Source organism: Empidonax traillii, unplaced genomic scaffold, assembly GCF_003031625.1.
Source record: "Empidonax traillii isolate 1590-97213 ecotype Southwest subspecies unplaced genomic scaffold, ASM303162v1 scaffold35:size4298261, whole genome shotgun sequence".
Classification (NCBI taxonomy): Eukaryota; Metazoa; Chordata; class Aves; order Passeriformes; family Tyrannidae; genus Empidonax; species Empidonax traillii.
The window spans coordinates 4,092,476-4,120,173 of record NW_020955228.1 but is presented as its reverse complement, the minus strand read 5'-3'; the positions used below and the strand labels follow the sequence as shown (position 1 = coordinate 4,120,173).

The following is a 27,698-nucleotide window of genomic DNA, read 5'->3' as shown; positions in this document are numbered from 1 at the left end:
TGGCCATCTTTACTCCTTGTACATACTGCAATTTTCACATAGAAAATGCAGGTTTTGTTGTTACTGTTTTTTTTCCAATCCCTCTATATTCACTGTCATATTTGAAAATGCAACCAAGCCTTTGAAACCAAAATTCATGTTGCAAAATATTTCTCTTTTCCCAGTTTGTTTTGTAGTTGGAGGCTCAATATAAGAGTTGATAGGTAACAGATATTTATTATCAGCCCACATATTATCCTTGAAGAGAAAACAGTAATATTTAGGGGAAAAGAGAGAAAATGTTTACTTACTTTTTTGTTGTTGTTGTTGTTAAAATGTGACAATTTTTTTTCTTTGGCTATTAAGTCAAAGCACAAAGAACTCAGCATATTAACCACAACATATTAAACTAGTATTTACAGAGATGAGTTGCTGGAGAATGAGCTATAACACTCAATTGTCTGATTAATTTCCATGAATTCTAACAAAATTAAAACATTTAAATAGTTAAAATTGTGTTTTTAAGATTCAGGTTACCTACGAGTTAGAGATGGGGCACAGATAATTTAAAATACAGAATCATAGAACCATAGAGTGATTTGGGTTGGAAGGGACTTTAAAGATCATCAAGTTCCAACCTCCTAGTCATGGGCAGGGACATACATAAAGAAATGAACTACCAAAAACTGACACAATTTTTTTCATCCTACATAAAGTTAACATTACTTTTGTAAAACCTTATGTTAATATCTTTCTATGGTTTTATCTTTCCTACCGTATACACTAATTCTACATAACCTTAGCTCTCTACACAAAGAGAGTAATGAAAACACTGATTGTCATTTATGCACACTACTATAATGTAGTGGTTAAAATTAGTCTGAGGTCCACCTCAGAACCACTTCACAGTATGCATCATCCAACTGCATCTAGAGTAGTTCCAAAACTTGAGAAAAGATGGCCAAAATTAACTGATGTGTTATATGGACTGAGCAAAAGCCTAACAAAAGCCTAAAATATATCCACTATTGTTCATCCTATACTCAGTTTTGCTGTGCCTTATGGGAAAAGGATGCTTTCATGAAAATATTACAAATTTATGTTAAAAATAAAGTACCTTCATCAAATGGTATTAATCCTAGTCAAGGTCCACCCTCTTTTACATTGATACTATCTGATTTTATAAACACATTAACATACAATGCTAAAATAGGGGGGTAAAGTTCACTTAAAATTGTTACAGGATATACAGACATATAACTAAAAAAGTACAGTATGGAAATATTATTCCTCGATCTGGTTATCCAGTCATCAATTGCGGTGTTTGTATCTTTGAAATTTTTGTCTTGTTGCACCGGTGTACACTTCCCATGCTGACCCTTCAATCTGGAACACTTACAGAAGTCATGACTGAAAAAATGATTTCCTGCTCTGTAATCCACTTTACCAGCCCACTTCCATATCCTGAAAGGTATGTAAACTTAAGTGCAGCACTAGGTGTCCATATAAATGATCCTTTCAGAATTCTTCCATGTTTGTTGAAACGTTAGGGGTTGCTGGGTTTGAATCTTGAGAAATGGCAGCAACAGTGACAATTCTTGGAGATCCAAGAACCTCAGTAACTGAAGAGTCCAGTTCTCCTGAGGTAACAATAGCAAGGGCTGTTCCACCACCCTTCTTGTTCTGATGAGTTTTGACATGTTTCGAGAGATGGTCACTTCGCATAAACCTTTTAGAACATTCTGGGCACTCAAATCTCTTTTCACCTTTTTTAAAAGAAGAACAAAACCGAAATGTTACTGAATGAGAGCACTGAACGCTGCTTGATCATTTGAATCTGACCCTATTCTATTCAACATTTGAAGTGTCTTTAAAAGGATACAACATTTTTGTTTCTACCTGACTCATTTCCAGGTGTGTTCTGTTTAGTCACAGGCTTCTGGCAATCTACTCTTCACTATTAAAATGTTCTCAACAATTATTTGCTATGCTGTGATTATTTGCTGAGAAGTTTGAATCTCAGGTCACCAGAGAATTTTCATAAACTTCCATAAACCTAACAGAGTGAGGCAGGTAAAAGCCCTTTAAAGAATGACTTGGTAACATTTTTTTAGGAATACTTTTGCTATTTAAATTACAGGGATGGAAAGGGAATTTGGAAACATGAATCCCAATGCTCCAGGAGGATGTATGAAATCTACATCAAGAGAGACAAATTCAACATACTGTAAGGTCCTATCAGTGCTCAGGTGAAATTAGCGCTTAGACATTGGGTGCTGTAAGCTGGCGAAGGAGAAACATGGAGGAGGATGCCCTCCTGGAGCTAGAAATAAGAAAGCTGATAAAATTCTCAGCTTCTAAAAGGTCCACTTTTCCAATCTGAACTGTTAAGAGAACTTGCTTTATCAGCTCCCCCTTGAAACTTCAAGAAACCTCCTGAGAAGACCAAATCTAATGTATGCACTAGGTTAACAAATTTCTTAAAGATTGAGCTAGCCCAAGTGAGGAAATAATGACCCTAGTCCATAGCCAGTACTACACATCCAACTTAAATTTGTTAATTTTAGATCAGGCACTAGTTAACGTACGACAGCTATCGGTGATGAAGTGGTCATCTTTCTCTAGCCCAAATAGAGAACAGTTGAAACAGATCCCATTTATTTTGTATGATTTCATAGTCAGCTTGAATTGATGAAAACTGAAATCTACCACTTCCTCATTTTAAAGTTACTTTACTTACATTTAAAAGTAGTTTTCAGATAACCTAACAAGTGAAAACTTTGATACCACTGTTTAACCATGGCCACTGTGATTCAGACTTGCAGTACTAAGCATACAAGAGAGGGCTGACCAACCTGTGTGGGTTCTTCTATGTCTTTGTAACTCATCACTCCTTGTAAATCGCTTGCCACAAAAAATCCAGTTGCATATAAATGGTCTTTCACCGGTATGCCAGCGCAGATGTGCTCGAAGATGAGATGTCTTGCCATAAACTTTTCCACATCCTTCAATATGGCAGATATGTTGTTTCTTTTTTCCTGGCTCGTTGCTGCCTCTAAAAGATCACATTTACCCAGGTAAGTAGTTATATTCTAGAGTATTATGAGCTATTGGGAAAAACATTTCATGCTAATAGAGACAACTATAATCCCCTGTCTAAAAAACCCCCCCCAAATGTACTTTCGAATAGAAAGCATTAAAAATCTGGGTGATATAAGACAATCCCATGCCCAAATGAGGCAAGCTGTGATAAGATGCTAAAATATATACTGATAAAATTTACATTTACCTTCCTTCTCCCTCTCTGCAATTAGGACATGAACAGGCAACTCTTCTCAGTCTCTTGCCAGGCTGCACTTCCTGGTCAGAAGCTTGTTGAGCTTGCTGCAGCTGCACTTGTGTTATCTGATCAGGACTAACAGCACCAATTGCTGCATTAGCAATGCCACCTACTGCTACGGTAACAGGAGCTATTGTGGCTTGCTGTACTTTCACTCCATCCTGTCCTTGCTGTTGACCTGTAAAATAAAATGTTTGCACCTTTTAAAAGTCATTTTGATAAATGAAATGCACCAATGACCATCATGCATTTTGTAGAACAAAAATCCACCTAATGTTAAAGGAAGCCATAAACCAAGTATTAAATCTAGCCATTTTCCTGAAGCACTACCAGAGTGCCTATCTGCTAGCTTGGATAACCCTGTAATGTAATTTAATGTAATTTGTTATTAGAACACCACAACACTGCAAATTACTGACTGAGAAATATTAACTAGTTTAACAAGAGTTCTTTTTCTCAAAAGCTGAAATAAATTAAACAAAATCTTATGAAGAAATATTGTTCAATCAATTGCCAATTAACGTCTCTCTAATAACCTTTGAAAACATATCTGCATTCAGAAAACTACAATTAGCTAATTTTAAGAGTTGCTTTATGGCAATGGCAGAATTGTCACTTCTCTTACAATCTGTCCTGAATAAACATTGAGCCATAAAGGAACTTTCCCAAAGAAAAAGAAACGTTGTAGGACTAGACCTTAACAAGCTAACATACCAGAGCTTTCTTGGGATTGCTGTTTTGCAGGATTCTCCACCTGGGAGGATAATTCTGGTTACGTGTACAAATGGGGGGACAAGAAGCTGGAGAGCAGCCCCAAAGAAAGAGATCTGGTGTTTGGGTTGATGGCAAGCTGTATATGAGCCAGCAGTGTGCCCTGGCAGGCAAAATGGTCAGCTGTATCCAGGGGTGGATCCAGCACAGCGTAGCGTGCTGACACGAGGGAAGTGACTCTACACTGCACTGATGTGGCCCCACCTCGAGCACTGTGTGCTGGTTTGGGTGCCTTAACATAAGAAGAACATCAAACTATTAGAGTGTGTCCAGAGGAGGGTGACCAGGATGGTGAAAGGCCTCGAGGGCAAGACTTACAAGGAGCGGCTGAAGTCTCTTGGCTTGTTCAGCTTGAAGAAGTGATGGCTGAGGGGTGACATCCACACAGTCTGCACCTTCCTCAAGGGGGGCAGAGGAGGGGCAGGTGCTCTCTCTGGTGACCAGCGATAGGACACGAGGGAATGGCTTGAAGCTGCACCAGGAGAAGTTGAGTTTGGACATTAAGAAAAGGTTCTTCACTGAGAGGGTGGATGGTCACCGGAACAGACTCCCCAGGGAAGTGATCAAATGGAATTCTAAGATTGACTTGATGAAGGAAGAATTCAGCTTCATTGCCTAAGTCCATTTATCTCATTGGCTTTCTTGATCAAAGGAAATCAGGACTACTGTCTTGATATTAAACCAAAATAGAGTATTCCAATATAGGTAAGAAATGTAGTTTCTTGAGCAACAGAATAATACTATGTTTGCTTTAAAAATTAGTACTATACAGTCTAAGAAAAAAACATGATAAAATAAATCTGACACAGAGATATGACTTCCAGGTGCAATATGACAACAAACACAATGCCAGTCCTGCCAATAACAGGAATGGGACAAAATATAATTAGATGCTGCTATTTTTAAAAATTCAGTGCCTTCATTCAAATGGGAAATTAAAGGAAATAATACCTCCTTATTGAGAGAGTGTAATGGGCAACCAGAATTCCTTAGGACAGACTACAATATTTTAAGACTTGGAAGTCCTCAGTATTGAAGCATTCATTTAAAACTCAGAAATCCCTTGGAGGTAACGTGATTCAGAGAGATTGTAATGGTTAGTCTGACTTACTTCTCAAGCATCCATAATAGACACCATCACTGGGGACTGGGAAGAACACTCTCTCTGAAGTCTAAACTGCCCAGCTACTGAGTGAGTTCAGATACAACCCAGCACAGGACAATGACTACTTCGTTCACATGGTTGCTGAGGAGCAACAGATGCCTGGACAGGCTATCTTGCGTAACATGGTGCTAACAGCCATAGATGAAAGGTAACACAACTACCTACCACCACCACTCACATGCAGGTGGTTTAGGACTAAAGAACATGATATACAGAGAACCTCCCAAAGTGACCTGACTTGTCCTCTAACAGGCCACTGTTGGCTACAAGAAACAGAATAAATCTATCTTTTGCCTGATTATTTTCACCAGAAATACTGACCAAATTTTCCCAGTTATCTACCTTGGTTTATACCTGGAAGTTGCATTTGATATACCTAGATATGAATACACATGAACCCCTGGTTTCCTTAAGCAGGCCGCAAATACTGACAGATGCTGAGTGTTTTGAGTTCTCTGAAAGCAACAAGGACAAACCTACAAAAGATAATGTCTGAGTCCCACTATCTGTAGGACAGATAGGTAGCAAACCGAAAAAAAAGTCTGGTATTCGCAGCAGAGGAAAAGTAATTACAGGCCTAATCTTGAGTGCAGAGTCACCACATGTCTATGGCAGAACAAACTCTTTTCAGAGTAACAATGTACTGGAAATAAATTTATTTTCCAACTCTAATGGGAAAGAAAAGCACTCTTGAGAATCCTTCAGGAAGCAGGGGAAGGAGAACATCATAATATAAATGCAAATAGTAATGTCTAGTACTTTAGCCTAATGTTGGCAGAAAAGGACACAAGAGCTTTAAAAGAAAGTGCGAGGTTCAGGGGCAACTCCTTGTCAGGCTGTTAAGCTGTTGAAATGCTGACCATGTGTTATAAATAGCCAGAGTAAAGAAAAGGCCAATAATTTATTTTTCTTATATCTAATGCTTATCTTATATGATAATCTGATTGCTTGTGTTGAAAAACAGTTGCACTTTTTGGTGAGCCAAAGGTACCTGAATAGGAAGAACTTGCTCAGCTTGTAATCTTTCCCAGAGTACAATCTGCTTGCCGCTAAACATACCCAAGATGCAAATTCACACAGGAGCACTACAAATGATGAGTCCATGAATGGTCATGACAAATGTTAAAGATGTAGCAGATATTATGGTCACATCTACTGCGGCCTTTTATTCTGTTTTCACTACCAGTCACATTTTCAAGTACATTATTAAGAACTATCTTTTATTGTTACAGTCTGTTAGAGCGATGACTCCATCTATATCACAAAGTCCTCTCTGAGCAAAAAAGTCCCGTAACCTAACCAGTCTGTAGTCAGAACTCAGCTGAAAAGGATAATTGTCTCTTCATTTTCTCTTTATTTTTGATTTTCTTGAATTGGTATTAAAGTTTCAATGCAACTTTTCCCTGGGCTACCAGACCAAGGCTTTTGAAGTAAGGTGTGAATTGAGGCACTCGAACCCTAAGAAGGATGACTCCTTTTCTCACCCTATGACTAGTGATCAATGTCCAGCACATAACTCTTGCTGGATCTGAATAATCCACATTTATAGGGAAGCCTTTTCAGCATTTCTAAAAACCCATCATACTGTGCTGACAGATACAAGCCAACTTCCACTCTCTAAGTCCTGAAACGACCAATCACAGAAGGGTCTTCTGATACTTCTTCAGAATACCAAGTACCACTGCTGACACATACTTTATCAGTTCTGAACTTTCCTTCCCCCATGTGAGGACCAGGTGTATCTTAGAGTACAGGATACACACTACTGAGCTACAACATAATACAGTGATACATCTGAGTAGAAATTCTTCACAGTAACTGTAAAGATGACAATAAAAATATGAAAGAGAAAATGCCAAATAAAGTTGCTCAGGCAAAAAATTATATTGTCCATATGTTTTCAGTTAAACAGGAATTAATTGACTGCTCTTTAGATGGGATTACCTAGCTATAGCATTTTTTAATGCAAATGTTGATTTTTCTTCTTTAAATTATTCTCATGGAGCTGCTATTTTAAAATCCCTTCCCTTGGATTCCACTTACTAAATTCAGAACAGAACATTCTGAAACTCTGAAAATATCCTACAAATTGCCTTATTTAAAGAACTACACCACAATATTCAATAAGCAAACCTATTTTTGAGGTAAAAGAGTAACTGAAGGCAGCACACATAAATGACAAATATTTTCTGTCAGAGATTTACATAGTTATCAGAAAACACTGGGTAGCTCAATAATGTATTTCCTGGACCTAATTTTTGTTTTGAACTTCTGAGAGAGCATCCCAACAAGACAGGACGCTAGTGATGTACAGGATAGAAATTTATTTATTCTCATTTTAAAGCTGTTAAACATAAAAAACTAAAAAACAAGCACAAAGAATCTTGAGAATAAAACCAATGTATTTTAGACCACTTTAAAACACCTTTTTTTCTAAAGAAAAATCAGAAAATTTTCACAAAGCAACTGACAGAACATGCCCTAAATCTCAAAGTAAACCTGCTGTAGTCTTGAGTTGTACGGAATTTTGATTTTCTTAAACCATGTACTATCCACTATGGATCTCTAAAGCCTTTAACTTTTACATCATTTGTACTTATTAGAGGAAGATAAAAGTATTTCATTATTTCTTGAATCAAGCCTACCAGAGAAAGATATTGAGAAAACTTAACTGCTGATATGAGTTTGTCAGCAGCCTACTAAATTAAATCAGGGCAAGTTCTAAATGTTTATAAAAATGAGGATTTCTCAGTTGAGAGGATCTAGATATAAATTATTTTTTTATTTGGAAAAAAACCCCAATAAACAAGCCTGCTGATTCTAAAAACAGGTGGTTGAGATAGTTACCCACACAGGAAGAGAATGATCTCCTGACACTTTCTAGATAGAGAAAAAAGACCTATCAAAAATACTCCATTTAACTTCTTACTAATGGCATTAAAATACCGTTTAAAGTCTTCCAAAAATTCTACCACAATCATGAGATTACTTGACATTGCTTCTTCCTGATATACTCCATACCACAAGACCCAATATCACTACACTTCACCATTCATAATCAAACCTTTCAGTAACAAGAGCTCTCAAGTTTCAGCACAGGTTTCAGAAGGAGGTCTAAAATCACTGTATGAAGGAACCAAGTCACACTTCAATTCATCTCTGTTATTCTATGTGAGTTGCCAAAGCAGTCACTGTACATTTACACCTGCTTTTGGAAGGTAAAAAGTTTTTCTCAAGTTCCCATGATTTTTTTAATAATAATTTTCTGAAATTGTGCACTATTTTTGATTAACAAAATCATCACTGAACTTGTGTATGACTGACATTCTGTAGGGATATAAAGTTACAACATTGTACTTACTGTACATTCTGTAGGGATATAAAGTTACAACAAAATGTTATAAAATAACATTGATACAAAATAACATGGACACCAACTACTCCACTGCATTTCATTTTCTCTCAGGTCTAAGTTCTCTCTTTCTTTTGGATAGTAACCATTTATTTGACCACAGGACAAAATGCAAAAAGCAAGGAAACCTGATATGGTATTTACTTTGCAAATCCAGTGCAATAAGACTCTCACTTATTGCAGTATTACATATATGATTATGATTGAATGTAATTAATGTTCTAGAAATTTTTAAGCTTCTCAAACAGAAGAACTTGCATGACTTTAGTCACCAGTCTTTCCCATTTAAGCCATTAAGTAAATGCATTACTTATTAATGCAAGATACAGGATTATCAAAATAAAGGATTACACATCCTTAATTTTCAGCATCACCTACTCAGCTTTCCAATTTTGCAGTAAAACTGCATCTTAGCAGCTACAGCTTACATATACTTTCCCATAGACGAGTTTGTAACACATTCATACAAGAAAATAGAGCAACTTTAAGTAACTACTATGAAATCAAACAATATATACACACACACGTATCTCAATCACATTTTGAGTTAAAAACTGATTTTCAAAATAGTAACTCCCATAATAGCACCTGGATGACTAAAGAAAGCTAATGCATGGTACTTAAGAAGTACTTTCCTACAGAGTGATTGATGGATGATGATCATGGTTATTAGGCTCGGCCATTCATCCTAAGTCAAGTTTCCCTTTACTACACACTGCACCTGCACTCCTATTCTCATTCACCTGTGCAAAAATGAAAAACTACTCTCTGAGGCAAACAGGACAGAATGGGAAGAAAAGGACCTAACTTTAATGATCTACAGAAATCATGCAAATCAAGCATGGATCTTGGAAATAAGTGAAACTCAAGACTAAGAAAAGGACACTTCAAGGTTCTTGTACTTAGTTCCTCAGAACAATTTGATAGATTTCCTGGTTTTGTTGTGCAACCAACATTCAGCAGTCCAAAAGAGGACAGCATTAATGACAGGCTTATCTAAGTAGGGTACACCTTACGGCAAAATCTGAGAAACACTCTGCAAAGTGTACCTAGAGCCACAGTGGCAAATGTTGCAAAAAAGAAAATTTGTTCAACTGCATATTCTAAAAACCAAAGAGAAGGTTGCAGTTAATGTTCATAATTTAATGCCTATTACTGCAGGACAGCTAACTAAAGTTAATGATGGTCTGCAGAGTTTCAAAGTTCCACCAGCATCAGAGCTGATGCGGCAACTCGCCCATTAACAACTAACTTACTGATGCAAAGCAATAGGGAAAAAGAAGTTTCTTATCTCCCCTTGCCTTGCATACACCAGGTACAGTTAGCTTTTATTCTAATATTCTTTTTCCACAAAGATATACAGATAATAACTATATATTTTATATATTTATTTGTAGTAAAATATATTTATATTTTATATAGATAATTTATAAATAAATAGTTTATAATAACACTTTTTAAAAGATATAACCAAGATTCTAACATTTTTTAAGTCTGTGGCAATAGTTTATAGTTAGAGGTAAATTTTTAGAAAAAAACCCCAACTACTAGGAAGGAGGTTTCATGCAGAAAAAAGAAGTGCAATTCAAATTTTAAAAGTAAATATATGTGAAGACAACAGTGAGTTTCAGTATTTACACACAAGATGATGCAGTATGCAACAATTTCTCTCTCTCTTCTAGATCAGTGGTTTCTAATGCTTTATGAAGAAACAATACGTGACAAAAGAAGAATTTCCCAAAACAGAAACCGTGCAAGCGTTGATGCAAGGGACCCACACGTTCTGTAGAGAAGATCAGTTTGCAGTAGTGACAGGAACTGGATTCATCCAACTACTACAAGAAATTAAGGCCATTGCAAATCACAGCATTGTGTCTAGATGCTACTACAAGCAGGAAGTTTCCAGTGCGAACTGCAGTGTCAACTCTACATTCATCTTTTCTACTCCTACGGGGCACTGCAGAAGTTTCTATCTTTTGCCTGTGGTCAACTTTGACAAGACTTGTAAGAACTTGTTATCTCCTTCTTCAAAAGCTTCCTACGCCTCAGTGTGTTAAAAAATTACTGAACATGTGGTCAACTTTGACAAGACTTGTAAGAACTTGTTATCTCCTTCTTCAAAAGCTTCCTACGCCTCAGTGTGTTAAAAAATTACTGAACAGCATCATAATTGAGCTTGACTTCTGTTAAAAATACCACTTAAAAGCATGAAATTTAAGGCAATAAAAACTTTGAGGGGTTTAAGCATCCTAAAAAAAAATAAAGTCTGTTTCCTTTAGTGCGATAATCTTTTGTGTTACCAATAATCAAACAATGCCCAAAAAGTGCTTTAACGACTTTTCAAAAATGTAAGGCTTTACCAAAGTGCTGTAGGACAACCTGAGGTCACTTCAGTACTTTGAGACAGAAAAGAAGTTTTCAGGTAGTATCTTCCATTAAACTAATAGCAAGTTTCCTTCTTATTACTTTATTATACACAGGAAAGAGCTACCACAAACACAACACAGAAAGATCTATACAATACCAACATAAAAATCAACCACAGAGCCACAGTTTCGTAAAATTTAGTCTTGAATAACCAAGTGGTGGTTTCAGTTAAAGGCGGCAATATCTTCGGTTTTTCTGGATACTGTGACTTCAAATGTAAAGAAAATATGGTCAATTTATTAGGTATTCTAAAGAAGGAGGTGGAATCAGAAAAATAACTTGTTATACTAAAGGCAAGAGACTCTTCCAAAAAACCCCTTGATTTTTATCATCATTGAGTAAATAGTCAAAAAGAATCATATTTAGGATAAATATTCAAGAACACTTCTCTGCAGATGAACACAAGTAGTTCCTTTTGTATTGAACCTTAGAACAACAGATAACTGAAAATCCAAGCACCAACGGAGCTGCAAAGTGTTGGAGACATTGCATGAAAACTAATGGCAGATTTAAGAAATTGAGGTTTTTAGGTTTACTTTTATGGAACATCTCCCTCTACCCCATCACCTTGCCCCAACTCTCGGATTATTCCACAGCTTATAGCCACAACAGAACGTAGCCTGTTTCTTTCCTTCAGCTCTTCCCCTAAACTCTTAAACTGGGCTAGGACTAGAAAGAAACTTGCTGACTGTCAGTCTCCACAGTCTGACTAGAGGAGCTCAATACCTGACGAACTGAAACAGAATAACGTTCCCCTCCCCAGAAAAAAGCCTATCTTACACACTTCTGCCATATGGAAAAATACATACTGGTCTCAGAAAGTGTGGTTTTTTGCATCTCCATTCAGTTTCTGAGTATTACCATGAAACGGTAATAGCCAAATCACGAAACGAAAGAAGTAGGTTGATGTAAAAAAAAAAAAAAAAAAAAAAAGCAAAGCTAAGTTGCCAGTACTCTCTTTGATTTTTAGGAGGTTGTGATGAGGGTTTTTCTGGTTGGGTTTTATAGGATTTTTGACTTGGTGTAGCTAGCTTACATATTTTACTCTTGACTAGAAGGTTCATGAATGTCCTTGAAATAAACATTTTGGCTACATGAAATGTTATGCTGATCAAGATTAGAGTAAATCTATGTACAGTAGGGATTAGTTAACAGAACATACATATATGGAAAACAGAAAATCCTTTCAAGAGAAAGGAAGATTGATGACTTTAAAATTAGTTTAAATTGTATAGCAGTTGATAATTTATTCAGAACAAAAAATAATGGCAAGTTGATTAGAAATTATTATCAGGAATAAAACAAGATTCATAAAACATTTTCAAAGACCTTATATAGGAAGACTAAATACAAGACACAAACCTTGGTTTTATTAACAGCCTATGGGTAGATAGGTTAACCATTATCAAGACTAATTTATTTAACTGATTTTACTAAAGATGTAAAAACTGACACTTTGTTACAGCCTTCATCAGGCAAGGACCAACAAAACCATATATTATAGAATCACAAAAGAAGGGTCATGTAAATCTCTAAGATTCAAAGCCTTAGAAGTTCTGACATCTTCTGTAATGCTGTTAACCCTATAAAACTGTATACTTAGACGTCTTTTCTGGTTCACAAGAAACTTAAAAGCTTCTTGTTTTTGTCAATTACTTTCTGATGAGCAAAGAAATAAGACAAAGGCCCATATTTCTTAAACTTCAGTATTTTTCTCAAGGGAAAAGTGGTCACATCACTTAAAACTATAATTAAGGAAAGTCAGACTTGGACCTAACATGTATCCCAAGTTTTGGTTTTTTTTTTTGGCAGGAGGATATTAATTGATAATTTTCTCTTTATGACTACTTCATACTAGACTGCCAATCTACGAAGACTAAATATGCATGTTGGAGTAAAATGTTTTTCCAATGACCAGCTGATCAAGGTATATGACTGTTATCAACTCTCAGTAGTATTAAACATCAGTGGAAACTCCATTCTTAAGAACTGATGCATACAGAAGTCAATATAACTATATAACCATACCCCAAACTAAACTAAGCATGTGCTCAGAAGCTACATTTCTCAAGCAACTGCAGATGTCCAGAACTACTGTTTTGGTGAAAGTGTCATGATGAGAGCAAAACATTCATTATAAAAATAACATTTTGTCATGCAGTCCCGACTACTTCCAAAGCTACTATGCTATAGCATATAATTCAAGCAACATATAATAACTAAATTATTCATTAAAAATCATTGACCATTGAAAAACATAGTTGTTCTTCAATAATCATAGAATATCTTGAGTTGGAAAGGACCCACAAGCATCACTGAGTCCAATTCCTGGCTCTGCAGAGGTCAATCCCCAATAACAACACTTTCTACGCTTGAAATTAATATTCCTCTTAGAACAAAACATGCCGTTCCATATATAGATTTTTTCAATAATCACCATTGCCATTAAAGGTTTTTAATATATTAATCCAGTAAGAAGTTATTTATTTCATCTACGAGCACCAAAATCATATGAAGCTTAGTACTGCATAATTTAGATTACAGTGAGGAAGCTATTGAAATCAGATCTTGAACATGCTTCTTGTCTTTCCCTCATGCCAGGTGGTAATGGAAGCACAAGAAGGTTGGCTTAGAGCAGATCTAAGCACCCTTTAATAAAGGAAAAAAATACTAACAGGCTGATGAAGATGTGCCATATCACCCAGTTTACTTGTTCAAAATTTTATGAACAAAGAAGCTCATCCAATTAATTTCCTGTTCTACATGCTTAGATTTCTGACAACAGGGAGTGAGAGAGGGAATGCTAAAACCCAGTGTTCTCAGACAGCGTGTCTGTATTGAGGAAACATTCTTATAAGACCACATAATCTAACATGGAAATACAACTTTAGTAACAATCTTCTCTGAAGAATTTAAAACTTACATTTTATTTTTGAAGTTCATAGCATAGAAATAGCTCATTATGAACCTATTTTACCTGGCAATTATGAACAAAGTTCGTACTTGAAATGCTTCCCCTTCCTACTTTATTCTAGAAATAATGGTGAAGTTATGCCTTGCTACTCACTGGTCAGGCAGAAGGGACTTGTTTTACTGAGGTGTTTTTACCAGTTTATTCTTTTTGTCAATTTAGCTGAACAGCATTCTTCAGGCATCAAGTTTAGGACCTGTATACTGACACTTCCTTTTATGCTACCATCACCAAGCAAAATGTTTGTTTTCACCCACAAAGTTTGTTGTTAAACTATTTCTGCCACTATTTTTAATTTCAGTTTAAGAAAATCTCATAACCAAAGCAATTTTGTCATTAGAAGACTAAATGCTTCTCCTGTAATTACTCTCAAGTATTTGAAAAGGATGCCAGTACTATAATATTTAGAACACTGTGGTTTTGCAACAATTCTCAGCTCAAGGCAGCCTGAGAACAGTTGTGACCTTTCATGACTTCAGAAAAAGTATGCTACATTTCTATACTCCTCCCATCTACACTCTCAGAACGCCAAGTCACACACTATGAAGTAAAAAACAAAGAAAGATTCAATTTTTTTTTGGTGGGTTTTTCTTTTCTTTTTTTTTTTTTTTTTTTTTGAATATAGCTCAGTTCTTTGCACTTATCTTCTTATTGCAGATTCCGTAGCTTGCAGCTTGTTTCTTTCAAGGTGTTTGCTGCATCTTGCTTGCTAATGAACATCCAGGGAAACACTGGATGTTATTTGGAAAAAAAAAAAAAAAATCATCCAACCTCTATCTTTCAGCTATTTTGACTTCCACACTTGGTGTTCATATTTGCCAGTTTACTTGCACATCATGTGACTATTTTAAACCCTTTTCGCCTTCTTACCACCTACATACATCCCTCCTTGCTTAGCTACACCACTCACTAACTTCTGTTTCCATACATATTCACTATAACATTAACAAGGAGAACCCACAGGATACAGCTCACAAAAATGCATTTTCTTTCATTCAACAATGTAAGTGTAATATTCTAACTTCAGACTAAACACCTTCCCCTCCTTCAAAATCTAGCATATGTGATAGAGAATAATAGACTGTGACGGTATGAAGGTGGATATTTTAAGTTTTCATAATACAGGAGTTTGAGAACACTAAGTAGAAATGTGTCTTATGCAACAACTAAAACAAAATACATTGCAGACAAGCACTGAATGCTTAAAAATATTAGGCAGACTCAAAAAAGACAAATTCAGAGAAAATAAATCCATCAAGGACTATTAAATACATTAAAAAAAAAAAATCCCACTTCTGGCTCAGGAAGGCTTGAGTTGCAGATCACTGAATGGTGGGAAGAGTATCTGAGCACTGTTCTTGTATGCATTACCTGCAGTCAGCATCAGGCAGGGCCAGAAACACCTTTGATTCTTACATTCATGAATCATAGAATGGTTTGAGTCCCAAGGGACCTTTAAAGATCACTCAGTTCCAATCCCCATGCCATAGGCAAGGACATCTCACTAGATTAGGCTGCTCAAAGACAGAGCTAACCTCACCTTGAACACTTCTAGTGATGGGGAATCCACAACCTCTCTAGGAAATCTGTTGCAGTGTCTTACCACCCTTATGGAAAAAAATTTCTTCTCCTTACATTCAATCTAAGTGTACCCTTTTTCAGCATAAAACAGCTGCCCCTTGTGCTGTGACTACTGGTAGGCCTTGGTAAAAAGTCTGTCTTCCTTACAAGCTCCCTTTGTATATTGAAGGGTTGCAATAAGGTCTCCCCAGAGTCTTCTCTTCACCAGTTTGAGCAACCCCAACTCTCTCAGACTGTCTTTGTACAAGATATGTACCAGATTTCTTCATTTTCAGGGCTCCCCCTGGACCTCCTCTAACAGATCCATGTCTGTCTTCTTCTGGGGATCCCATTCCTGGACAAAGTACTACAGATAGGGTCTCAAAAGAGTGGCAAAGAGGGGGAGAATCACATCGCTTGAACTGCTGATCTTATTTCTTTTTATGCAGCCCAGGATCCAATTAGCTTTCTGGGCTGCAAATGTACATTGCTAGCACATATCCAAATTTTCATCTGCCAATATGCCCAAGTCTTTCTCCTCAGAGGTGCTCTCAATCCATTAGTCCATCACCGAATCTATATTGATATTGGGGATTGCCCCATCCCAGGTGTAGAACCTTTCATTCAGCCTTGCTGAAGTACATGAGGTTCACATTGGCCCACTTCTCAAGCCTATCAAGGTCCCTCTGTATGGCATCCCTTCCCTCAAGGGCATCAACTGCACCACTCATTTTGGTGTGATCTGCCAACTTGCTGAGGGTGCACTTGATTTTGTTATTAACAGAGCTATTGACCAGTATTGGTCCCCTCAGGGACATCACTGACTACTGATCTCCATTTGGAGATGGAACCATTGATGGCAATTCTTGAATGTGGCCATCCAGCCATTTCCTTATCCATCAAACAATTCATCCATAAAACCCATATCTATCAAGGCTGCTGTGAGGGACTAAGTCATGGTAGATGAAGTAGGTTATAATCAGCTGCTTTTCCTTTACTACCAATGCAGTGACTCTGTCATAGAAGGTCACCAGATTAGTCAGGCACGATTTACGCTTTGTAAAGACATGTCTGATGAAGATTTGGGACAACATATTGGTTGTGTCTAATTCTCCTCTGTTACCCATATGCCTTGACATACATTGCAGGTGTGTTCCATGACCTTACCAGACACATATGAGGCTTACTGGTTAGTAGTTTTCAGGGGTCTCCTTTTTACCTTTTTAAAAATAGGTGTGATGTTTTCCTTTTCCCAATCACTATTCTTAAGTGACGTACATTTCATCTTATGCATTTTATTCCTATTTAAAGAATTTCCTCTGCAAATCTTGACCCAGAATGATAGTAATATTTAAACAGTGTCTTCAGTCTTTGAATAGCAAGTCCTAGAACTAGTGACAGTCACACAAGAAGAGTGAATAAAGACAGAAAGGAAAGAGAAAGCCTTGAAGACAGGCTGAAGCTGGATGCAGACAAGTAGGAAAAGGCACAAGAAATCAGGAGACCTCAAGGTACTAACAAACTGCATAACTACTAAATGCAGTGAAGTGAAAGTAAATGGTCAAAGAGAGAAACGTCTTAGTAACTCACACTACTATAGAGTATGAAACAGAAGGGCAAGCCTCATTACATTTTTAAAGCACTCCAGTAAGAACACTTGGCACTGGATTTCATTGTCATTAATAACTGTTTTGGAGTCCACAGCACATCCTTGTAAAAGACTTAAAACTAGCCAGTTGTAGTAGTGCCAGGCAACAGACTGTTCCACTGAACAGAACTCATTTGCTTCAGGTTATTTTGGCCAACAAACTCCAAACTCCCCATAATTCAGGCCATGTCACCACTCATCTTAAAGAAAATGTCTTGAACTTGTGTTGCAAGATGATGGAATCTGGTGACTGTTGCCTAAAGCAAGTAAAAAAGCTTGGAGCAAGTGTACATAAAATACAAGTATTTCTCACTATTTTAAAACAAAAGTATCTCATTCACTTTTGTATGGCACAAATACCTCCATTACCACGTAACAAAACTACTTCAAGATGTATAATTAAGGTAGATAGGAGTTTGATCTATTACTTTTTTCCTCATAAGAAACAGGGAATTATTCTGAGGGACAAAAAAAGCCTCAAAACCAACAAACCAACCAAAATAATTTAGCCCACCAAAAGGAAACAATGATATGAACTGTATATTTTTCTTAGAATCATCTAGTACTAAAATAAGTTCCTTTTACACAGTCACTTATATTGTTAATTTACACATCTGGACAATTGGAAGGTCCTGAAAATAAACTTTAAAAAGGCAAAAGATACCTTATATTAAGAGGGAGATGGGGGCTGGGGATAAGAATCCTTTGCATTTGCATCTGCAATTCTCACAGCAGGAGCTTTCAAAAAGGGCAAGGGTACTGTGCAGTACTTGCTTGTCTCCAGGCTCATAGAGGCTAAATTCAGAAGGCCACTACCTATACCATTCCTACCTTCCACAGGGAACCAAGTATAAAACATCAACAATTCACACAACACAGAAGAAATGAAGTTTACTTTGTACAGAGCTAGCTTGCTAAAAGGCCATGACAGGTACTGGTCTCACAGCAAGACAGGTATTTGTAGATCCCTGCAGGTGCAAGTAAACATAGTTGCTTTTATGTAGTCTTTTGTTTGATTAGCTCTTAATTAAATAATGTTTTAAATATATGGTTTTAAGACTCATAAACTTAGTTTTTGTGTTCTTGTCCAGATTTCTTCTGTACATTTAATTACTCATTTGACTGACACTTTGTACATCTTAAAAAAAATTCAAAGAATCACAGAATGGTGTAGACTGTAAGGGATCTCTGGAAGGCATCTGGTCACACCACCCTGCTCAAGCAGGGCCACCTACAAAAAGTTGTCCAAGACCATGTCCAGACCGCTTCTGAGTATCTCCAAAGATGAAGAGTCCACAACTTCTCTGGGCAACCTGTGCCAATGTTCAGTCAGTCATTCTCACAGTAAAAAAGCCACTTTCCTCTGCAACATTGATATTGAAGGAGTTCTCCCTTAGGCCACAAAATGAAAGGATGCGAGAACTTCTCTGCTTTGTCCTGCTTTTTGATCACGTGGATCATACAACCCAAAGTATGATACTTACCAAGATCAGTGTTTGAACTTTTAACTGCAAAATACAACCGCCCCCCCCTCCCCCCAAACACACGGATATCTTGCTTGCTTTACAGTAGACTTTGAGTAACAAAGATTAGAAAAGCAGACCAAAACATAATATTTACTAGAAGATTTTAATATTTTTCTTACCAGTGTGAAATTTGTCTGGTTTGGAATTTAGAAACCATTTGACAAAATGAAAAACCAAACAGACAAAACCAACAAACAATAAATGAACAAAAACCACAACACCCCCCCCTCCTTTTTCAACATTGTTCTATAGTTTAACATTTTCTGTTGTAATTTAAAAGTAAGAATTTTTTTGCTTTACTATTTAATTTACTACTGAAAAACTATATATATAAAAAAAGGTACCTAAATTACCTCAGTGTGGAAATAACTAAGAAAACCACTTTTCATGGAACAGAAATATGACACAAATACAAGAAAAAATTTTTCATTTTTTTTCCTAGAAACTCAACTGGTTTGATCAAAGGGGTTTCACTGAAGGACAAAGTAACTTTTTTTCCCTAATCAGTGCACAGGATGAGTCCTTCACTCAGTCTTCTTCCTAACATTTGCTGGACATCCTCCATATGGCTCATTTCTAACACCTACTGCTCATTTGTAGTGAACGACCTACTTCTGGAGAGTTCAACTTATTTTCAAGACACTTCATACTGGCAAGCTCAGGTACTTCAGAAAAGAATGGAAATACCAGTCTGCAGATACTGAGGTAACTGAGCTGTTTATTTTTTTCAAAAGGTTTCCTGTAACAATAATAACAAAAAGTATTTCAAATAAAACCCAGGAAATCTGAGGAAGTTAATAGCACTGACCAAGTCAGCTTACTCTTTTTAAGTGATAAGCAAAGTTTAGATCTTAGCATATTTGTAATTTTCTATTTCATAACCATTGTTTCATTGAAATCTTAATATAGCATTAAGAGCAAATCATGCGCTCCACTTTCCTTTCCATGCTACTATGTTTCTCATTCCCAGAGTGTAGCATCAGGAAGTTACACAAGACGGAAGCAGAGACAAATAAGAAAAGGCAATTATAGCTAATCTCTTGCATTTACAAAGTTTGTTCTTTCTCTAAAACCTTACGTCTTGGGGGGAGAAATGATACCTTATTGACTAGATAAAGGAGAAAAGGTTAGAAGATGATTGTAAGGGAGAAGCACCTCTCCTATGAAAAAAGGCTGACAGAAATGGACTTGTCCAGTCTAGAGAAAAGGTGGCTTCGGGGAGGCCTTAGAGCACCTTCTAGCACCTAAAGAGAGTTGGAGAAGAACTTTTAACATGGGTATGTAGGGTTTTCTACAGTGAGAGTGGCAAAATACTAGAACAGGCTGCTCAGAGAGGTGGTGGATGCCTCAATCCTGGAAAACATTCAATGTCAGGTTGGATGGGGCTCTGAGCAATCTGATCTAGTTGAAGATGTCTTCGATCACTGGAGAGGGGTTGAACTACATGACCTTTAAAGGTCCATTTCAATCCAAACCATTTTATGATTCTCTGCTGCCAGCATAAAATTAGAAGTGCTACAGAAACAGCCATAAGCCCTACCTGGAGCAAGGGGGCAGAGGGCGGAGAGGAATTCAATGGTCACAAAGCTTAAGTCTAGTTAACATACAAACACTGTATGACTAAGGCTTGGCTTGTCCAGGACCATATTTGTGACTCATTCCCCCTCTTTCATCCTCAATCCCTTTACTTTCCAAAAGACATCATATGTAAGCAGAGGTGAGGTCCATATAACCAAGAGGGATGAGACTCAGAATATCTTGCATTAATGCCTGCTAGTGTGCACTAAACAGTTGTACACAATTAGTGAGCAGGGAAAAAACGTGCATGCAGAAAGGTTCTTCCCGCACCCCCAAATCCAGGTTGTTCCCAAAGCAGGTTTCCTATGAAGATTCCCCAACCAAACTAGAGGCTATTTGCTAATAACAGTGGTCAACCAGCACCTTCCCATCAAGGAAAAAAATGTTCCAATGCACATAAGACTGCAAGATGTAGCAGCTGGTAACCAGAACTTCTCTTTGAACCACTACTAAACACAAGGTCAAGACTTTAATTCCGGTTACCCAGATTAACATTTCTGTGACACTCCTTAAATAAGCCAGGTTTAGTGCATCCAACTCAGCTCTTAGTATTTCAGCATGCCATCGAGTGCCAAAAGTACCGTAGTAGATGAAATTCTCCCAACGGTAAACTTCTTATTATCAAACAATGTACAGTCTCCTCAAAAATATTTCAATTAAAGAACACTATCCTTTGCCCAGTTAAACATTTCTCATCTTAACATATGATTATAAAAAACCAAACAGTTTAAGAGTCAATGTGATACTAACATTTGCTTATGCAGACTGGACAATAGTTAAACATGAGTTTTTTTCTTACAGTTTTACACTAAAAAGCTGTGCCTGTAGTCAGGTTGTTGGTAAGACAACAGTTTACTGTAACTACTACAATAGAAGAATTTTACTTGTATGACAAACCCAAGCTTATGTAAGCACTTATCAAGCTGGCAAAGAGAACCTCTACCTAAATCAAGTTTTATCTGAAGCGATCAAAGTTGGCAAATTTTACACAGAGTTGCCCTTGTGGGACACTGAAGAGACCTTGCACAGAACTTACCATAGAACTAAGCTCAGTTACCCATCCTAGAGCCTTTTAAGAGCTCCTTCCCCAGCTATTAGACCAGCATAACCAAACAGGCATTCCATAATACTTATCAAAAGTTCATCAGCAAGTAACGTGGTACAGTTATCAGCTGTTTTTATTTTTATTTAAAGACAAGTCACACAAACTATGCTGTGCATGAGCACACCTTATTCCACTCAATCTCTTTGCAGAATTCAACCTTTTAAGGGAAAAACTTTATGAGCTAGTGCAGAATGCAATGACTAGCTCCATATAAATGCATGCCAGCACACAAGGTATCCCAGTTTGCATATTGTCATTTTTCTCATACTACATCTTTCATACAGAGATTAGGAATACTGCCTGGTTAAAAAAAAAGCTTTTCCTCATTGTTTTTTAAACATATCAAAGCTCTAACAGTAAAGCCTCATGTTTACCTTTGGAGTCTACATGTCTTCAGTAAGATGGAGGACAGAATCGTTTAAGCAGAGTTTATTAAATGCAAACAGTTTCATTTCAATTGACACAACTGGTAATAATAGCTCAACCTTTAGCAAAAATTTCAGCTATTTCAAAATCTGAATTTTAGCAGTAAGTACAAGGTACTTCTTCACAGTTAAGGGTTTAATGTTTATTACCAAAAATTCTTGAAAAAAGCGCGTTAATTTAAAACCGTTCTTGCAATAGTAAAAATACCCCACAAAAACACAACCACCCATCACAAACAAAACAAAACACCCAAAACAAACCCAAAACTTTGTCAGAGACACTCACCCGCAACACTGGTAATGGTAACAGGAACTCCTTGAACTTGAACACCTGCAGCACTCAGGTTGGCAACACTTACTGTTTGAAGATTAGGTACTGAAGCAAGCTGTGCAGCGTTCAGAGTGATGGGGGTACCAGCAACAGCCACCGGAGCAATCTGGGCAATGGTTGTGCCACCGCTTGAAGACACAGGGGTAATGGTTAGTTGTTGGGGTAACCCAGCGTTTTGAACTTGAAGATTTGAAAGGCTTTGCAGATTCTGAACCTGCACAGTTTGCCAGCTGATCTGTCCTGATGGCGTTAAAGTTGGAGCCCTGATGAGCACCTGAGTTGGGCTCACTGCCTGCAACTGAACGTTCTGCAACGGCTGCTGCTGGATGGTCTGTATAGTCTGCCCTGACTGGAGCTGAAATGACTGTGGGGGAATGGCCTGAATAATCTGCTGTTGAGGCTGCTGGATCTGTATCTGCTGCAGAATAGGCTGACCAACAATTTGGACCTGTTGAAGAGAACCTGACTGATCCTGCACGCTCTGCAGTCCATTGGACTGAAGCTGACTGGAGCTCTGGGCTTCGGAGTCTGTAGCAGTGGTTTGAGGTTCTTCAGTTGCCTGCTCTGAGCTGCTGCCTGCTGTGCTTGTGTATTGGCCTGTTTCTGCAGAGCTTACCAGCGTGTCACTGCTAGTCAGAGATGTTGAGGCAGTGGTCGTAGCGGTGGAAGATGAGGAAGGAGACTCTGGCATGGTAGTACCAGAGGCAGAAGTGACAGGTGTAGACGCTAGCTGATTTCCATTGGAAACTCCGCTCTCAGTAGACTGGCCAACTTGCCCTGAACTTCCTCCAGTGGCAATATTGTTAATCACAGGCAATGCCAGGGTTACTCCACCAATGTTTATAGGTAAGGTTGTTACAACTTGCGCCTGAGTACCAGGAATAGTTTGCAGTTGCAGTGGTATGGAAACACCAGGCCTAATTTGCACTGGAACTGACTGATTTGCTAGGTTTTGAGCAATAACATTCCCCGAAGCTGTCCTGTTTGCAGTTGTGAGGATAGCTTGATTATTCCCTGCAGGAATAAGCTGAATTTGACCCTGTATGTCTTGTAGACCAGTAGCATTAGATGGATTGATTTGACCTTCTGTTGCCTGAATCTGTGGGATCACTTGGTATTGGACACTACCGCTTGGATTTTGTACTTGAATGACTTGGAATTGTCCAGGGGTTGTTGAAGAAGAATTGCCTGATTTAGTTTTTGAAGGAGACGCACTTCCATTGTTACTGCTGGAGGGACTTGCTGCACTTGAGGCAACAGAAGATCCTTGTTGAGTATTATTTTCTTTTGAAGCAGAAGGTGCAGCAGCAACAAGCTGCCAAGCGTTTCCAGCAAGCTGAGTTGTTACCAATTCCAACTGCTGTGGCTGATTCTGAAGCTGCACCAAACCTTGATTTGGGTCTATAATAATCTGCTGCTGTCCAGTTCCTTGATTCTCACCAGGAGTTCCTATTTTGCTGCAAGTGGCTGCTAGCAAAGCGAGAGGTGAAGGCTGAGAATCCTGTCCATAAAGAGAGAAAAAAGAATAGATTCAGAAGAGCTTGAGTATGAACCATCAGAAGAAGTGAGCATTCAGGTTTGCAAAGGAAGCAAAAAAAAAAAAAAAAAAGGTGCTTCTGCATGGAGACCAACAATACAGCTCTGAACAAGGAAGTCTGAATTGCTGTAAGTAATATTTAAACATAGTCCTTAAAACTCCTTATTATCAATGACTATGTGAGAGCCAGGACCTCAACTGCATCCTCAATTCAGTCTTTTTTCCCCTCTAAAATAGACCAAAAATTAAAAAATGTTCCTATTACATGTAAAGCAGCTGATCGCGGCAAAATGCAATCAAATAAACATGTCCAGGCAGTAAAAACATTGCACCCAACCGTGTTTCATCCAACCCAGAGAAAGATGCCCTGAGCAGGAAATGCTGAACATTTCATTTTAAATGCTAATACTTTGGGCACTTCCCTCTTCGAGTGTGTGTTCTTTACCTGTGAGCCTCCAGTTTTCCCTTTTTTATTATTATTGTTGTTATTCTCTGCCTCGGGAGATTTCTCTCCCTCTGTGGGCATAGTTTCCTCCTTCTTTTGATCTGTAAAAATATCAAGTGTAACAGGTTAATTATTCACCTTCATTTATACAATAACAAAAGCTACGAACATATCCTTTTCGGTCCCCAGCTCGTCGCCTTTGCTTCTTCATAAAAACAACAGTACAAATCATTATTACAAAAGAACGAGTCCTAAGAAACGTGGTTTGAAACCCAACCCATGGGGGCTGGAGAGTTAACACCCAAAAAGGGGAGGTTTGGTTTCCTCTCCCAGAGACAGCAGGAAAAAACCACCCACAACCCTCCTCCTCCTCCTGCCCCCTAAAGCATCGACGGCCACTCAGTGGCCGCCGATGCTTTAGGGGGCAGGAGGAGGGTTGTGCATGGGAGGGAAAGAGGGAGGAAAAGAGGAATGAAGGAGGGAGGGATGTGCACAGGAGGGAGGGTTCGCGAAGAAAGGGGGAATGGAGGAGGGAGGTACGGAGGAGGCAAGCCGGAGGGGTAGGCAGGAGAGGAAGAGAAGAAAGGGGGCATAAGAGGAAGCAGCACGGATGGGTGGAGGGGCAGCGAGAGAAGAGTGGGGTAAGAAGGGGGAGAAGCAAGGAAGAAAAGGGGGAACCCGGGAGGGCGGGATAGAGGGGCGATGAAGGGTGGAGGGAGGAGCGGAGGGAGGGAGGGGTGTGCACAGGAGGGAGAGAGGGAGGGGGTTACATACCGCTCATCCCGCATTAATGCCCCGCTGAGGCGCCGCTCTAGGGGGGAGGAGAAGGAGGAGGAGGAGGCGGAGGGTGGGGTGGGGGTAGCGGGGAGAAGGCCGGTCGCAGCCGGGAGCTGGGAGGAGCGGGACGGCCTATTTTTCCACGAATGGCCGCCGCTGGGCTGTGGCGTAGCTGCCTTTCTCTCCGCCCGCCGCCGCCGCCGGCCTCAACCCGCCGCCTTGAGTGACAGCCGCGGGCCGTGGGGGGCGGGCGGGGGCGGGGCCCGCTGGGGCCCCAACGACGCCCACTGAGCAGGAAACCGAGCCCAGCCGCCGGCCCCTCGGCCACCCCGCTCCTCCTCAGCCCGGCTCCCCACGCCGCAGGCACGAGGGGCGGGGCGGGGGCGGGACGCGGCCCAGAGCCCTCGGCGGCGGCCGCCTCCGTCTCCTCCTTCTCCTCCTCCTCCCGGTGCTCTGCCGTCCGCGCCGCGCGGGAGGGGCGTGGCCGCCGGGGCGCGCGCGTTCCGCGGGGGCGGCCGCAGCTCCCGCCCTCGCGCCGCTCGCTTGACAGCGCCGGGCGGAGGGAGGGGCGGGAAGAGGGCGGGGCCCGAGCCGCGGGGGGGCGGGGCCGCACCGGGCCCTCGGCCCCGGGTCCCGCCGCGGATCGAGCCGGTGATTGACGGCGCGCGCGCCGCGGCCGCCAGCGAATCCGGCGAGGCGGCGGGCGGGGCTGCGCGCGACCGCTGGCCAACCCGGGGGTGCGCGCCCGCCTCGCGCGCTCGTAACTGACAGCGTGCGGGAAGCCCCCGACCCGCCGCTCCCCCCGAGGCGCGGCCGCCCTTCCCCCGCCACTCCCTCCGGCCGCCCAGGGAGCGGGAGGAGACGCCCCTACGGCTTCCATGTGGAAGCCGGGGCCTATTCCCTCCCCCGTCGCGCTACTCCTTTGTAACAGACTCCCGTGCCAGCCCCCTGCCCAGCGCGAGAGGGGGAAGGGCGGCTCGAGGATCGCTTCCACACCTGCTGTGGGTGGGCGGGAGCTGCCTCTTCCCTCCCCATTGGCGCGGCGGCGGAGGCCGGCGCGCGCGGCACGCCGGGATACGTAGTTCTGGCGGGGGGGGATGCCGGCGGCGGCGGCGCATGCGCAGCGGGGGTCGCGGGCGGCGTGTCCGGCAGGTGCTGCCGGAGCAAGAACCGGGCTGGGGAGCGGGGCGGGCAGGGCCGGGCTGGGCTGGGCTCAAGGAGGGGGGCCGGGCAGGGCCGGGTCAGGGCAGGTCAGGTCAGGTCAGCCCGGGTCAACCCGCAGCCCTCAGCCTTGCCTCGCTGCGGATCTACAGAGCGGAGTCAGTCCCCAGCAGCCTGTGGTGGTCCAGGCTGTCCGCGATTGGATTAAAACAAGATGAATTGCGGTTGTACTGTTGGTCTCCGATGCTCGTGCCGCTATTCCATGCGAATCAGGCCCCGCTGTGCCCGACTGGTTCGGAGCGGCGGTTGTGCTAAACGAAGCTGGTCACAGTTGTGGTGTGGTGCAAGAAATGGTGGATCAGTAATACCCAGCTCCCCATGGCAAAGCCTGTTAGCCCTACTCAGATTTGGAAGAAAGCTAGTAGAAGTGGTGCACGTGTGCAGCTCTGTCAGTTTAAATTTTCTATTCTGTGTACCCAAATTCTTTGTCAAGTGAACACAGAGCACCTACTAATCACAAGATCACCAGTCTCCAAGATTATTAGGGAGATAGAGCACCTCTCCTACAAGGGAAGGCTGAGAGAATTGGGTTTGTTCAGCCAGGAAAAGAGACGGCTTAAGGATTAACCTATTTGTGGCCTTCCAGTACCTGATGGGAGTCTACAAGAAAGATGGAGAGGGACTTTTTACAAGAGCATTTAGTGACAGGACAAGGGGGAATGGCGTCAATCTGTCAGAGGGTAGATTTAGATTAGATATTAGGAAAAAATCTTTACTGTGAGGGTGGTGAGGCACTGGAACATATTGCCCAGAGAAGTGGTGGGTGCCCCATCCCTGGAACTGTTCAAGGCCAGGCAGTATGGAATTCTGAGCAGCCTGGTCTAGTGGAAGGTGTGCCCCATGGCAAAGAGGTTGGAACTAGATGATCTTTAAGGTCCCTCCCAACCCAGGCCATTCTATGGTTCTGTGATGTCAGTGACTAAAGTGACACTTCTTTACCAACTGTTCAACAATTTCATTCTTCATAGGGATGAGGCCACCCTCAGTCTCCCCTCCAGGCCTCCAGCGCACCTTCTGGAAAGGAGGAAATACAGAATTACCATTGTAGAGTAAGAAAATCAGAAATAAGCATGGCACAGGCTATTTCCAGGTGTCACAGCCAGAACACACAGGTCACAAGCAGAAAAGGACCCTAAACATGCTGAATAAATTGTGTTCAGATAAGCAAGTGGTAGTATCTAATGAGTGCCCCTGGTGGTGCAGTGGCTAAACCACAGCGTTGTCAACGCTGAGATCCGGGTTCGATTCCTGGTTAGGACACTCCCCGGGCAGATGGAGCTCGCTAGCCCTGTAAGGCAATCCATCTACGTCCTGAGGACCTCGCTGCCACCGTCCAAGCGTGCTTGGCCCCGGCAGATGAACCTCAGGATTAAAGGGTGGGCTCAGTTCCGCGCACACTGTGTCTCACCTAAAAAATCCAATGCGCAGGCTGGAAGGTGGAAAGACCTTCCCCGGTTCTTCGTTCGCGAAGAGACTGGCC

General features: G+C 40.5%; 1 protein-coding gene across 2 annotated transcripts; it reads right to left on the bottom strand.

Moving 5' to 3' along the window:
- Positions 1 to 308: 308 nt before the first annotated feature.
- On the bottom strand, positions 309 to 26,105 carry SP4 (Sp4 transcription factor). 2 transcript variants are annotated; one of them, XM_027877951.1, is made up of 6 exons: positions 25,994 to 26,105; positions 24,221 to 24,321; positions 22,194 to 23,739; positions 3,269 to 3,497; positions 2,835 to 3,034; positions 309 to 1,745 (listed from the first exon to the last, which is right to left on the bottom strand). In XM_027877951.1, exons 2-6 carry the CDS (start codon positions 24,299 to 24,301, stop codon positions 1,498 to 1,500), a joined length of 2,304 nt encoding a protein of 767 aa, XP_027733752.1. In that variant the 5' UTR covers positions 24,302 to 24,321; positions 25,994 to 26,105; the 3' UTR covers positions 309 to 1,497. The 2 variants fall into 2 exon arrangements, with proteins under 2 accessions (XP_027733752.1, XP_027733751.1); XM_027877950.1 differs by lacking the exon at positions 25,994 to 26,105 and adding an exon at positions 24,995 to 25,225.
- Positions 26,106 to 27,698: the final 1,593 nt, after the last annotated feature.